This window comes from Diorhabda carinulata, chromosome 3 (assembly GCF_026250575.1).
Source record: "Diorhabda carinulata isolate Delta chromosome 3, icDioCari1.1, whole genome shotgun sequence".
Classification (NCBI taxonomy): Eukaryota; Metazoa; Arthropoda; class Insecta; order Coleoptera; family Chrysomelidae; genus Diorhabda; species Diorhabda carinulata.
Window position 1 is genome coordinate 15,106,170 of NC_079462.1, and position 15,605 is coordinate 15,121,774.

The 15,605-nt window shown below is 32.7% G+C and overlaps 1 protein-coding gene across 1 annotated transcript in view; it reads left to right on the forward strand.

Annotated features, from left to right (window-relative positions):
• LOC130891363 (dynein axonemal heavy chain 7) overlaps positions 1-6,263 on the forward strand; it is a 40,666-nt gene extending 34,403 nt beyond the window's left edge. Inside the window, 7 exon segments of the mRNA XM_057796020.1 lie at positions 813-969; positions 1,025-1,191; positions 3,713-3,947; positions 4,003-4,154; positions 5,469-5,606; positions 5,819-5,962; positions 6,011-6,263. Of these exon segments, the coding sequence (XP_057652003.1) occupies positions 813-969; positions 1,025-1,191; positions 3,713-3,947; positions 4,003-4,154; positions 5,469-5,606; positions 5,819-5,962; positions 6,011-6,217 (1,200 nt within the window). The 3' untranslated portion in view covers positions 6,218-6,263.
• Positions 6,264-15,605: the final 9,342 nt, after the last annotated feature.

Below are 15,605 nucleotides of genomic sequence, written 5' to 3' on the forward strand. Positions count from 1 at the left end.
TTCATAAATATGAGATTTCTTTATTTTTTTGAACCACGGTATTTGGTATTTATGAAGTTTAACTTGGAACACCGTGTATAAAATAAAAAATGTTTTAACATAGATTCAAATACTTCTGACATAGCTTAAAGCGATCGAATAGAAATTGATGATTCTACTATAAGTATTTTACCATATACAGATAGTTTTAACTCATTGAAAAATAAATTATATTATATATTTATATATGTATATATATATTTCTCGAAGTTTTAGATTATTTAACTAATTTGTCAAAGTTGTTTAAATAATAACACGTAAAGAATTAATATATGAGATCGGATTATATATAGTCCCAACGTTTTTGTCTGTGTCAGTTCATTTCGATCCAGTATTTCATTTCTACCAAACTGTTTTTAGTACAGCGAGGTTACAAAAAATTTCGTTGAAAGAAATTTGAGCATTAACGAGCAATCCTGAAAGTACAGTTTGGAAAATTCTACGAATTTCTTTAAAAAAAATCCATTTCGCGACCATGGAAACTGTTCCAAGGCACTGATTGCGGTATTTTAATAAAAATAAATACCCAATAAACCTAGAGGAGACTTGGTACGACACCCGAAACTCCAAGTGCGAACGTGATATATATTTTTACGAAATTTATTTAAAAGTTAAGAATGTAACCGATGAAAACTGGAGAAACAGTATATAATAAGTGAAAAAAGTTTATATTTCATATATTTTAGAACTAATCGAAGCAAAAAAGTCGTAAATACATAAAGATGAGAAGTTAATAAAAGCATGTCGAATAAATTTTTTTTTATATTTCTCAGGATATACAGTATGACGCATTATTATATTTGACGGGAGAATGCAATTACGGCGGTAGGGTGACAGACGATTGGGATAGGAGAACTTTGGGTACGATATTAAGAAAATTTTATTCTAAAGAAGTAGTTGAAAATGCTAATTACCCATTAGATCCAACAGGTACATTATTTTTAATAATACGATGTGAATTATAACGTCCATTTTTATCATTAAGGTTTATACTACGTCCCAGAAAAAAGCGAATACGACGAATTTCTCGCTTACACAAAAGACCTTCCGCTTATCACGCACCCAGAAGTGTTTGGCATGCACGAAAACGCCGATATTATGAAAGATCAACACGAAACTGAATTACTATTCAAAAATACACTCTTAACACAGGTTGGTAGCTATTTAATTATCAAAATTTCAATTATTGTTATTCAATAAATATGTATCTTCATATTTTTGACTCCCCTAAGCGCCTATCCCTCGCGTTGGTTCTATATATTAAAAATAAGACAGACACAGCGTTTGATTGCTACATTTCCATAACTAAAACGTTTATAAATGCAATATAGCAGTCAAACGTTCATTAAATCTCTTTGTTAGGCCAAATACTCGTATCGATCAGTAAGTAGAGATCTGCCTACTTAAGAGAAGATGCCCTTTTTGGAAAGGTGGGGGTGAGGAAACTTCTTGTAAGACGTCAAAATTAAATCAAGAGGTTGCAGTGGGGTAAAGAACACAAAAACTGGACCCATGAAGAGTGGGAGAAAGTTTTATGTAGTGAAAAGTAAAAATTGAAGGTTTTTGGATGTAAGAGTGCACTACACTACACTACACTACACCAGCACTCACAATTACAGTGTAAACTCAATGTGGTGGTGTATGTAAAATAAATATCACCAAGATTGTTTGTACAAAGGCCAAAGGAAGAATCTGATTCTGATGTGATATCCTGACCGTAAATCACGGCAAAGGTTCGTGGAATGAACACGTTGTAAAAATTGAAGAGTTGTTTAAGAAGAAATGCTGTAAAGAAGTTTGAAGGAGATTTTACCACATTTTGGCCAGCGCTTGGTCAATCTATCGGTGACAACGATCCCAAGCTTACTTCGAAAGAATATTATAAAATATTGGGAGAAATAATTAATTATTTGGCCATCACAGTCGCCCGATTTCAACCCTATTGAGTTGTTTTGGAACAAAAATGACAAAGAATTCATTTCAATTGTTGTGTATGACGTAAGCTATAAGGTGGACAAAAACTTGGTAATGCAAGATTCAAAACATTTTTTAATATCTATGTACTGAAATTTAAGTTTTTGTTTGTTGTGCTGCTGTTTAACAGGACCGAACGGTAAGGGACTTCATTTAAGTGTTAATATGTTTAATTTGAAGTAATTGCGTTAAGATACTTTGGTATAGTTTAGTATAATCTTGTTTCTAAAGGTACGCGTTTGTTAATCGACTCGAATTACACGTTTTCGATATACAGTTGGCCTATAATTAGCCTTGAGTTATTTTTTTTGGTATACCCGGTACAGTAGGAATATGAATTGATGAAGGACCGGAATTTAGACAAAAACCTTCCTTAATCTTTGCAACTGTGCACATCGTTAAACTAGTCGGTGGTCGTTTTAATTTTCATTAATTTGGAGCAATTACGTGAAGATACTTTGTTATAATTTAGTATAATCTTATTTCTAAAGGTACGCGTTTGTTAATCGACTCGAATTACACGTTTTTAATTTATAGTTTGCCTACGATTAGACTTAAACTATTTTTTTCTGGTATAACCGGAACAGTAGGACTATGAATTGATGAAGTACTGGAATTTAGACAAAAACGTTCATCATAAAATCTTCCTTAATCTTTGCAGCTGTGAACATCGTTAAACTAGCATGTCGGTGGGAGTTTTAATTTCCATTGTTGCTGTTAGTGATGAACATGATTTGAGTTTCCATCCAGTACAGAAATATTAATAATAAGTTCATGGTTGTTGAAGATACGAATAATTTTGTTTTAAACGAAAACATCATTCAAAGCATTCCCTATCGTTGATTGGCTCACCAGGTTTGAAGAAAACCGCAAAAATACTGATGATTTCCACTTTTAAGGGACTTAAAAATTCATTCAAGTGTTACTGTGTTTAATTTGTCTTGTTTCTAACAATACGCGATTGTTAATCGACTCGAATTACACGTTTTTGAAATACAGTTGGCCTACAATTAAACTTAAACTATATGATATGTAAAAAAGTTTATCTCCTTTCCAATTTCCACTTCACAACTTTTAATTTTTTATCGCTGCTTAGGATTTATACGAATCGTATGTAAGTAGTTTTTCGAAAAAAAAACATTAGATAAATAATTTTTTAATATTTTGATTCGAAAGCTTCTGCGGAACAAATTGGTAAGTTTTTGACAATTTTTTTAAGCAATTAAATTTTCATTTTTGTCTTTATTTCTTTCATTTTAAGAGAGAAATGATTAATAGTCGCGTTAAGCTAAGTAGGTGTTTAACAGTGTCATTTGCTTACCTCAATTTGTTGATCTGTCACATAAAAAGTCACTTCTCACTGTCAATTCGTTAATTGTCATTTTTCCGTCGAATTTTGAGAGTTGACAAGCGTTCACGACGCTTTTGTTTGTATACGGCCCTGATATAGAAATATTTCCCTCTGCACAACTATAGATTAAGACTGACAAGAAAGGTTTACGTCAAATTTGACATTGCCATCGTAAAAATTGACGTTTTTAATGGCGAATGTACTGAAAACTGTTTGGGATTTAGGGAAGATAGAGAAATTCCTTTTTGGATTTCGTGATGGGTTTAGTACTGAAAGGGGATGACTTCCAAATAGATTGATTTATCGGTGTGAACGGTGTTCATTAAATAGTTGTTTTAACTTTTATAGGACGCTATGTCTTCAAGTGGATCACGCAAATCTCCTGACGAAGTAGTTATGGAAGTGGCTATCGATATATTAGATAAACTACCCCCTAATTTTAATAGAGACGAAGCAATGACGAAATATCCGACATCTTATTCCCAAAGTATGAACACTGTTTTGGTACAAGAAATGACGAGATTCAATATTCTATTGACTCAAATACGAGAAAGTTTAAAAAATGTACAGAAAGCCATAAAAGGTAAAGGAATTTATTAAACTCCGTGTTATTTATCGGTAAAAAAAAATTATTTCAGGTTTAATTGTTATGTCGGTAAGTTTGGAAGAAGTGGTAACTAGTATAATGACAGGTAGAATACCCCAAATGTGGGCTTCGGTGTCTTATCCCTCATTGAAACCTTTGGGGAGTTATATCGGTGATTTTTTGGCAAGGTTACAATTTTTGAAGGTAAATTGTTTTTATATGTTTGTCACGTGATACATCGATTTTTATCGTTAAATTTTGATATTATGAGAAAAAATAGCGTTTAAAACTAAATAAAAGGGATGATAATTACTCCTTATTGTCGAAATGTAATAAACTGAAAGTATTTCGAATGTTAAAAAAACATTTTTAGTATTAAAATGAAGATCGTAAGATATTTTTGGATACTATTTATGTTTTATTTTGGTCACTTTAATAACGCAAGTCGTTTTTTTTATTTTTATTTAGACGATGAATAGTTTTCCAAATGTAAATTGGTTGAAATAGGGATTTTTGGAGTTCAATAATGTGAAAAATTGTCTTTTCTATTTAGGTTTTGTTGGAAAAAAAGGTTTTTATGTTGAATTTGGTCCAAAATGGGTTATTCAGTTCAGTTTTGTCCAAAAAGTAGCTTTTTGAATTTATATATATAGAAATTTGCCTAAAAACAGTTGAATTCGGCTTTTTGATCTAAGATTGGTCCAGAAAACGACCTTTGGTGGTATAATGTTTGCAAAAAGTGATTTTTTTAAGTTTTATTTAGTGAAAAAATGGTATATCAAATATAATTTGGTGGAAAATGGCATTTTTGAGTTCAATGATGTACAAATTGGGTTGAATTTATATAATTTTTGAGAAAAATTTGGTTTTTGAGTTCATTATTGTCAAAAATTGGGCTTTCAAAGTTGAATTTGATCTAAAAATGGGTTTTTAGTTCAGTTTGACCCCAAAAATCGCTTCTTTAGGTATAATTTTTAAAAAAAATATGCTTTTTGAGTTCAATGTTATCAAAAATTGGCAGAAAATGGGTTTTGGAAGTTAAATTTGATCGAAAATTGGATTTTTCAGTTCAATTTGACTCAAGAAATCGCTTCTTATTCGTTGAAAGAATATATTCCATGTTCAATTTGGTCAAAAAAATACGTTTTCAAGTATAATTTGCCTATTTTAAATGCAATAATATTAAAAATTGGCTTTCAACACCTACAAATTCAATCTAAAACATTCGAGAGCATTTCACAACATTCCAAAACAATATGGAAAGTTTCCTTACATTCCAGATCATTGGACATTGTGGACAATTCGAGACCTCCTTGATGTTGTTATACGCTATTTAAAAAACATCGAACATCGAACGAGGTGAATTCTGGTTTTCCATATTCATACTCAGATATTCATGTTAGATCGTCCAAAATCACATTTTCATTGCGGTTTTCTAGATTTTGTCTATATGTCGATAAGTGCCATCTGTTTTTTCATAGAAAAAAATCACTTTTATACAGAACGTTTTTGTTTTAGGATTGGTACGAGAATGGAGCGCCATCTACTTTCTGGATATCCGGATTTTTCTTTACTCAAGCTTTTTTGACAGGTGCCCAACAAAATTATGCGAGAAAATACACAATACCAATAGATTTACTCGCTTTCGATTATGAGGTAATTTTTATTTATTTCAATGTTACATTTTACAAAATTTCAATATTTTTCATCCATTCATTCCATAAGTATGTGTATTAAACCTTGTTCGAAACAATCTACTTGTTTGTCCGATGTACGCTTTAAAACTAGAGTTGAATATATTGGACAAACTAATAGATGATTTCGATTAAGATTAAATGTACATAAATTTAATGTGGTTGCTTCTTTAGGTTCTGAAAGGCGCCTACTTTAATAAGCCTCCTTCAGATGGCGTTTATATATACGGACTTTTTTTGGACGGGGCTAGATGGAACGAAAAAATAATGGAATTGGACGAATCGCTGCCTAAAGTTTTATACGAAAATGTACCTTATGTAAGTATATATAAGTAATGATATTGGTGACTTTGAATAAATTTTTAGATGTGGTTGAAACCTATAAAAAGAGACGATTTAAAAGAGAAGAAAACCTACACTTGTCCTGTATACAAAACTGCCGAAAGAAGAGGTGTTTTATCGACGACCGGGCATTCTACTAATTTCGTTATCGCAATGTTCCTGCCTTCATCGAAACCACCTTCGCATTGGATAATGCGCGGCGTTGCCATGCTGTGTCAGTTATCACAGTAATTTTACATTTTTTTCTCTTTGTTTGCGTAATAAACCATTTCGATTATTTGCTTTTCTATTTATTGGAACCAGTATTTCATTGCCAAATTGCTTTAAGGCAATAATTATACCTTTCCATATAAGTGGAGATGGAGATCAAACATCGAACTGTCGCCCAATTGCACTCCGTTCCACGTTATTCAAGATCATTGGAATATTGGTCAAAAAAAGGCTTTTGTCTTACTTATTATCCATCAATTTGGATTTTTAAGTAACAAATGATGCTATATCCTCCACCCCAAATAATGTTCACTCAAGCTTAAACCACCATGCAACAACTTTCTGTGCTTTTTCCAAGGCTTTCGATTGTGTCTTTGAGATTCTAATCAATACGCTTAAAAGGACAATTTAGCTTATGAGCGTTAAGAATCAAGTTATTCACGACTCGGGGATGTAACGCTGATACAAAGAAGTATTATAAACCTCATAATGTAGACCCCCCTATGGGTTTTCAATCCCCCGGGAACGTGTGCTTCCTTTTATAACAATAAGACCTAAAGATACCTTCGGCAAAGAATCTTATGATATCCTCGCCATCGGTTTTCAATACCCCGGCATAGTGAGACCTAAAGATACCTTCGGAAAGCGATGTTATGAGATCCCCGCTGTTGTTTTTCAATCTCCCGGCCCAGTGAGACCTAAAGATACCTTCGGGAAGCGATCTTATGAGATCCCCACCATCGGTTTTCAGTCCCCCGGCATTCTATGCTTCATTTTGTAACAGTGAAACCTAAAAATTACGTTTTGGAAGCCACATTATGAGATCCTCAACATGGTTTTTCAACTCCTTGGCAACATGCACTTCCTTCAATGCGTGAAGTCCATAGATACGTGCATTTCAATGAAGTTTCGCTATTTCCCATTTATCCATGGACTTTGATGGATTCTTCACAAGACTTTGTCATCTGCACACGTATGAGTGTGATACTAAATCGTATCTAATTATCTTGAACTTCATGCTTTCAAACTATTGAAAATTCGATCTGATTACGATTATGACGTCTAGAAACAAATGTAGCGGAAGAGTTGATAGCTTAGGTGTTATCCGAATAGCTTCAACTTGACACCACGTTAATAAATCACAGGAATTAATTACTGAAGATAGCATTAATAGATTGCTAATAAAGGAACAGTTGATTAATGATAGGCATCTATTTCTGAGAAAAGATGCTGCGTAATAAATTAACGACACGAGGAGAACGGTGAAATAACCGAAACAACGATCCGGCGTTATAAATAACTTCGATATTATATTATTTATAAATTAAACAAACAATTATCTAATAAGAAAGTTATTAAATTGTAAAAAAAAATCCCATTCCCATCTCTAATATCTGCGGTACATTCAGGAACTCGACATTATGTAACTAACGTCTTAAGCTAATACTTCCATGCGGTTACCATGACGACGCCATCAAGATCGATGCCGGCCCCTGCCCTGGCATCCCAACGGGGCTGGAAGTTGTAGAAGAGGGAATTCGAACGGGATGATGTTATGTACCAGCCAGTGGCGTCAATATTAAATATAAACTAGAATAGAAATAATTTGGTTTGTTTTGACATCCAAAGGATTGTGATACTAGGAAAGTAATTGATTTTTCTACTTTAATTTCCACACATTTTCACTCAAAACGACTGAAAAGAGTTTCTATGCGACTACAAAAATATTATGCATTTTAGAGTCGATATAACTGTTAAATATAGTCGGATAGAATCAGATCTGAGTTATATGGTGGATGTGCAATCTTTGCGTAGCTAGATTTGTCTTGGAAATCGAATCAATGTGGACTGGAGAATAGTCGTGAAGTAAAAACATCTCGACTGATTTTACATCGAAAACTATTAAAATATTGTATTTTTGATGCTTTTCGTGACGTTTGGCAATAACTATCGTTTCCATTACAGTTTCATCACCCTAAAATTGTGGAAAATGAAAATTTATTGTCATCGATGATAAGCGAATGAAAAAATCCAGCGTCTTAACCATCTTAAAACAACTTTTAATAAATTCTATTTGTTAACAAAGATTGATGCAACTTTTTACAAAAATTTACGTTTTCAAATCGTATATATATATATATATATATATATATATATATATATATATATACGATTATTATATAAAAATGTCCAATCCTTGAACTGTAGATTCTGGACCTCAAAATATGATGATTCTGCTCAACATGCCTTGTTTCCGAGTTCCGTTCAAAGTTTAAATTTAAATTTTGATTTTCGCAATAATTTTGTATGTTTTCACAATTTCTCTTTAAAAATTGGCAATTTCACCTTTTTTGGCACGAGGAATCATAATTTGCACTCTAATTAAAAAGCATTAAATTCTACAAAAAAAATTTACTCTTCTTTGTATCGTGTAACTCAATCGGTTATCGAGTTATTTACTTCTAAAAAGTTCAATAAATTTTAATTTTCTCATAAAAAAATTTTATTATTCCTTAAATATGTAACAACAAAAATAAAAAACTTCAAAGCAAATGCCCATTTTTTGCAAGTTACACAAAATGTTAACCCAGATTCTTTTTACTGATGAGTCAACATTTACCAGACGAGGAATATTTAAATATAAAAATAATCATTTGTGGGATTCTGAAAATCCACATGCTATGAGGCAAACAAATTTTCAGCACGAGTTTAAGGTTAGGTAACATTTGGATTGGTGTAATATGTGGGTATTTAATAGATCCTTTTGAACTGTCAACCAATTTAAATGGACCTCTTTATTTAGATTTTCTTCAAGAACGTTTACACGAATTACTAGAAGATATACCTCTTGCTTTAAGACTAAATATGTGGTTTTTGTATTAGGTCCTTGTCGTATTATCCTGACCAATACCTTACCAGGTTGCAATATTACCTGATAAGGATCCTCGTAGAAAATTCTAGTCGGGAAAAAATCTTTAAATAGTGGCTGTAGAATCATCTTGTGTATATTCCTCAAGCTAACCGCCACCATTTTGTGAAACTACACTTGCAGCAAGAGATAATTTATTTTAAAAATTTGTAACGATGTTTAGACTGGATTTTTCCCCAGTTAGTTGGTTGTCTTAGCCCTTTCTTTAAACAGGTAGGCGCAAACTTCGTTATGTCCTCTATGTAATTAATTTCTGAACATCTCTCGAAAAGCGATTAAACGCAAAACTAGAACGCAACGGGATGTTGAGCGGGAACGGGGGAGGGAGAAGCGCGTTAGCCGGTAGAGGCGGGACGAACCCAGGCGTGGGCGGCCCGCTGTCTCGCAGCAGCTGGTCGTCATGGCAACAACTTTGACTGCCCGTCCAGATATTGATCTTTCTCTTTCGTACACGGTATATAGATGCTAGGACTCATATGGAAAATTCAATGTGAAAAGCGCCCGCTTCATCCGAAAGTTTTCGTACGGGAAAAATTACGGAAGCATCGCTTGGGCGCAGCGGCGCACTTCAAAGGGATTTTCAACATACTTTTTTAAAGTTAAATATCGAAAATCTTTTTCTTATTCAACATTTTCCAACTTAATTGAACGACTCGACCAGAGACATCTCGGGGCAGTAAATTCCATGCCCTCAAATTATTACGAATCGCAGGAAAAGATTATATCGATTTGATTTCAATTGGCAAATGATTGTGCATTTTTTGTAAAATATCCAGCCCTTAACTAATTATGAACGTGGTTTATTAGTAACTTCATGCACAATTTTTCAAGTATTTCCCTAGTACAAAAAACGTTTTTTATAGATATAGATCATTGACATCGCAAACTCCTTCTGATCTTTCCTCCTTTAGACAGGGTGATTGATTAGTGCGATAAAGTTCATGAATCCTGCAATATTTCAGGATATTCGAGAGCACTGCGCCATGTCAAAGTTTGCATTACAATAATATAATATTGTGATGTTTAATACGGGGTATTTAAAAAGTTTTTTATGGTCGTTGAAGAGGTATTGATGAATTTGATATTTAAGTGCTAAAATCTATTTAGATTTTCTATCAAAACAATTACCTTTTTATACGATGAAGGAACTGTCTTCTATGGACGAACTACATCATTATATGGACAAATCTTTTAATTAGCGACCGTAATCGTATGGGGCTAACGATCTTTTACAAACCAAGCAGTTTTGGCGGGAATTTTAGACTATTTCTAACTGAGGAATACAGAAGATATAAAACTCGAGATTAAAAGCATATCCCCTTTGGCAGAGGCATATTTTAACACCGATTATGATAGAGGATGGGTCCAGAAATACCTGGCCTGACCTAGAGATGGCGGTAGTTGCTTGAAATACAATCTATACAGCATGTTTCAAGTTTGAAGAAGCTGAACTAGATTCTTCTCTAAATGAGACTGTTACTTCTTTATTAACAGTAAAAAATTGAGTTAAAACTAGGCCCTACAACCTGCGAAGGTATTGGTCGACCAAATGGAGGTGATGACTCCAGAAATACTGAAGGAAATCCACTGGATGATCGTCGACGGAAATTTCGCGGGCTAGTGCACCCTATTCGACATATTTAGCCCCTTCAAATTATTTTCTGTGTCCAAACAAAAGATTTCACGAAGTGGCCGTCATCAAAACGTTTAGAATACAACTTCTTAATGGAGCTGTTAGTTTTAATATTGCGATATTGAATTTACATCTTCTACGAATATTTGTATGGAATAACCCCATGAATATCATATTAAATGTGAATTAGAAGGAAATAATTAATTATTTATTTGAAAATAAGTACAAATGGAATGTTTGCTTGGCCCGGGACGCATACGAACTAGGAGGCGCATGAACCGAAAAATATCGAAACTCGTCCGGAGTTTGGAACAGGGTAAAGTCTGGGAAACGAGAGCTAATTCCCTGGGCAGGACTTTCGCGGCAGCATCACTGCCGAATGTATCGATCTCGTTGCTATAGCGACGCGACCAGAGGTCGTCCTTTTCTCGTAGCAGGAACGGCTCCGTGCAGAGGGATAATCTAAACTTTGAAATACAGAACAATTGGTTTGATTTATAAATGGAAAATATATAACATAGGGGTGCAGCTTTTACTCATATTCGTAGATAAATAAATCAAGAGGGGTGTAAAACAGATATGAGACAATTTTATAGAAAGAAAAAACTTCAAATCACTACCCCAAAATCTAAAAACAAAAGATATAAAAGTTAATAATCGTATTATAAAATATTGAACTTGAAATAATGAAAAACTGCGTACTGGAAAACACCGCGAAGAAGATGGAATAGAAACTGTATGAAAAAACGATTTCATCAACTCATAGAGACAATTTAGAAGCAAAAGAAATTCCAAGATTAGTGGGATATTACCAAGAGGTACACCAAGAAATACCTGGAGAAACAATATTGAAAAAGATACCAAAATCCTAGAGTTAATAGGGTGGACAGCAGAATGCAATAACAGAATGAAGAAAACTGACAAACGAAGCAAAGATAAACGGAAAACTGTAACAAAATGTACAAGGGGATTAATCCACGTCGATCAACTAAAACGTGAAATGACTTCTGTCAAAGATAAACATACTCTTGATGTTTTTAAATACATTTTGGTTCGATTTAGGATCTTTGATATATGTTAACGATTGCGTTTTGATTTTGTGAGTCTTAGAAATTTATTAAAATGGAAAATTCAAAATTTCTATAACAAACAAAATTCTAAATGAATCTCCTGGATAAATCTGGTCACTGTCAGTACATCCATTTTTTCCCCTTTAGAAACAATTAGATAAGATGTTGCACCGCCCAACAGGACTAAAGGGTTTAAAACAAATTGAATTTCAAACTGGGAATACAAATACATTTACTTGAATCTAACTCCCGCCAAAACTCTAGATTTTTCAAAGTTTCTTTGGTTTCTTTCTTTGATAATTACGAATCAGTGCTTTGAAATCCTCAAATATTAGAAAAATCGACATTAAAATACAAGGAATAATCTTGATTTAACATCAAAGATAAAAATTTAACGTAAATCGTTTCCTGGACATTCCGTCCGATACAAAAACTATGTTCAAACACCTTTCACCATGGAATGGGTTCCTTTACGTAATTAATCACATAAAATAAACATTTTTACTGATCAGTTCATTTAAAAACCATCATTTTGCTCATTCAGCTCAGCAAACGCTTAATCTATTGAGCTGAAATGCGCTTTCTAGCAAGATTTTTTTTGCAAGTTTTGATTCGGCCACAACGATTCTATGGACATCCCAGTACGGTTTTTGGTGTGAATGAACACGTTCGGATATTGCGCAGTCACAGCGCAGTCAAAAACGAAAGAAATATTTAAAAAAATAATTTTATAATTTGTATCAACTGTTTTTATAATTAAACATTTGAAAAAAATATCGGATTTACGTTATTCATTATAGAATTCATTCACAAAATTATATTGTCTAACTTTAATCAACCACCCTATTTAAAGCTGGAGGGTGAATGTTTTATGCACATCCACCCTCGTAGACGGTCAACCCCAATGTTTTAAGGGTATAGAAAACACCCTCGGACAGGTCAGGATCATGCAATATATCACGGATTCTGAAATTTTAGTATGTAGTAAGAGTAATTTAGTTAAAAATGAATAGTCCTATCCTGATATATTCGCGAATTTAATCACTTTACCGTTCGTACCGTAACTTTTTGTTTGCTTATTTTAGATCGAATCCGTTTTAAAACCAGACACGGGAATTTATTTCGATAACTACATGCTGTTTTATTTCCACGATCCCACAATAATTACATCAATAAACTAGTTGGTGAAGACTCTATTCTTATTTTTTTTGAAAATATTAATAATAAGACTGATAAAAGTACAAAGAAACGAAAACAACCAAAAACCATTATTATTAAATCTTTTGTAGTAACTTTTTCTATCGTAAACAAATCGTTTTATCCGTTGTGAGATCCAAAATATAAAAAGATATTTAAAAAACTTACCAGCGTGTACAAACTACTAAATTTGATTATATTCAATGCAGAAATAGACAAATAGAGGACGATTTAGAATACATCCAAGATTTTATTTCGATAACACTTTTATAGCGCTGCCAGTGATTAATGATTTGTTCATCATTAATCACTACGTAGAAAACAACGCGAACAATCAGAAACCGTTACTACTAAATCTTTTGTAGGGAATTTAGTAACATTTTCTATCGTAAACAAATCGGTATATCCGTTGGGAGCTCTAAAATATCAAAAGATATTTAAAAAACTTACTAGCGAATACAAACCACTAAATTTGGTTATATTTTTTGTAGAAATAGATAAATAGAGGACGATTTAGAATACATCCGAGGTTTTATTTTGATACATGTTTATATTTACCACGCTGGCAGTGATTAAGAATTTGCTCCTTATTAATCACTACGTACAAAAAAACGAAAACAACCAAAAATCGTTACTATTAAATCTTTTGTGGAGAATTCAGGTACTTTTTCTATCGTAAACAAATCGTTTTAGCCTTTGTGAGCAATCACATATAAAAGATATTTAAAAAACTTACCAGCGAATACGAACTACTAAAATTGATTATATTTAATGTAGAAATAGATAAATAGAGGACGATTTAGAATACATACCAGGTTTTATTTTTTTGGTAAATTCAAAATTTGCCTTGGATTTTTGACACCTTGGCGTAAAGAATTACAAATAACAAATCATGGTCGTTTTGAGGTTAGGTTTGATTAGAAAAATATACGTACAGCAATTACCGCGAATGTTTTCTTAACAGACAGTCCAAGAGTATATTGCATCTGATGATGTAGACAACGAAGTTGATATTCTTTGTACCATCAGGTAAATGTTTTTTAACAGAAAGTCTGTCTTTAACATAACACTTAGCTACATTCTGAATAAATTTGATCTAATTGTTAAATATATTCGAATTTTTCGTATCCATAATCTCAGCTTCTGTATAAGTAGCCGCCATTTTGTATAAGTAGCAATTAGTTTCCGCCATTTTACCTTGTGCAACATCACCTCCAGCGGTTGCACACGCAGAACGTGTGTTCGGTATCATCTGAATCGTGATTTTTCCAAGGAACTTTTTTATTTTTTACAGTATACACCACGATGATGAATAATAACTAAGTCAAGGTGTTTTAGGTTTGTTTCAACTCGTTCCAATTCAAAATCGAAATCCCATGTCAAATTACCATTTATTAATTAGGAAATCTAAGAAAACAGCTGATCTAAGTCAAAATGGCGGACATATTGGATAAAATTATAAATGAAACTAAAGTTTAAGCTACGGTTTGAACTCTAACTAATCAGACATTTTTCTACAATTTGTCACAAATTCGAAGGTTTCTACTTAAATAAGAACAAACATTTTAGATATTGGCCCTATATCCACCAAATGTTGATAATTTCTTCATCATCATCGTCGACTTCATAAAGTAAAAATCTTCAATTATTCTATAAAAACCCTTTATAATATTATAGTAATATATAAGATTCAAAAAGTTAGGGTTAAAGTGAAGTTATACCACCAGATCACCGGTAACGTCGAAACCGTAGTTGATCGGTAAACGCCATCTATAAAACGTGAAAAAAAGTTAGTTGTAGTTTGAGGTTTACATTGCATCTACGTTCTTAGACTTATTGAAGAAAATTGTCTGAAAACTCCTACAAAAAACAATCTTTTGGTGGTAGAAAGTTATTTATAAGTCAAAATTAATCAATGTACAAATTGATTTTTTACCTTACAATTCAAAATACGTCAAAATATTGATTTTCAGTCAATCCAGATGAAGTTTTTTCACAAAATATACTTACTGGTAAAAATAAAAGGTTATTGCTTGAAATTATGTTGAAAAATGTCTGCTCTTGGCATTCACCGCGTGCCTTATGACAGAAAATCGAACATAAAGGCTCACAGTGAACACTAGGAGAACGACAAACGCCGACGATTCCTTCCTTTTAGATAACGGATATCACAAGTCACTGAAAGCAGAAAAATCGTTGTCGAACTCGTCCGATATGTACCATGAAACCTGTCCTGTTCTGTTATAATGGAAATCTAAAATTTGGTGAATACGACGATTCGTTTGATGTCGATGTTTTGATAAGTTGTTTATTTCCAGGAAGTTATTTTTATTTATTTATTTATTCTCTAGAAATTTTTAGGAATTTGCTTTGGGTATATAAACTAGCTTGTTTAGCAGCGTTTTTTTGGTTTGAAATTATCGAAATGTACTAACAAATCATCAAAACTTTGATTTTTAATTTAATTATTTTCTCTATCTAATACGGTCCTGGTGATCTAAAAATATGTTTGCGTGTTTACAATATTACTAAATTTAACCTTTGGAATAATATAAACAAAAATCAATTGATACAATTAAT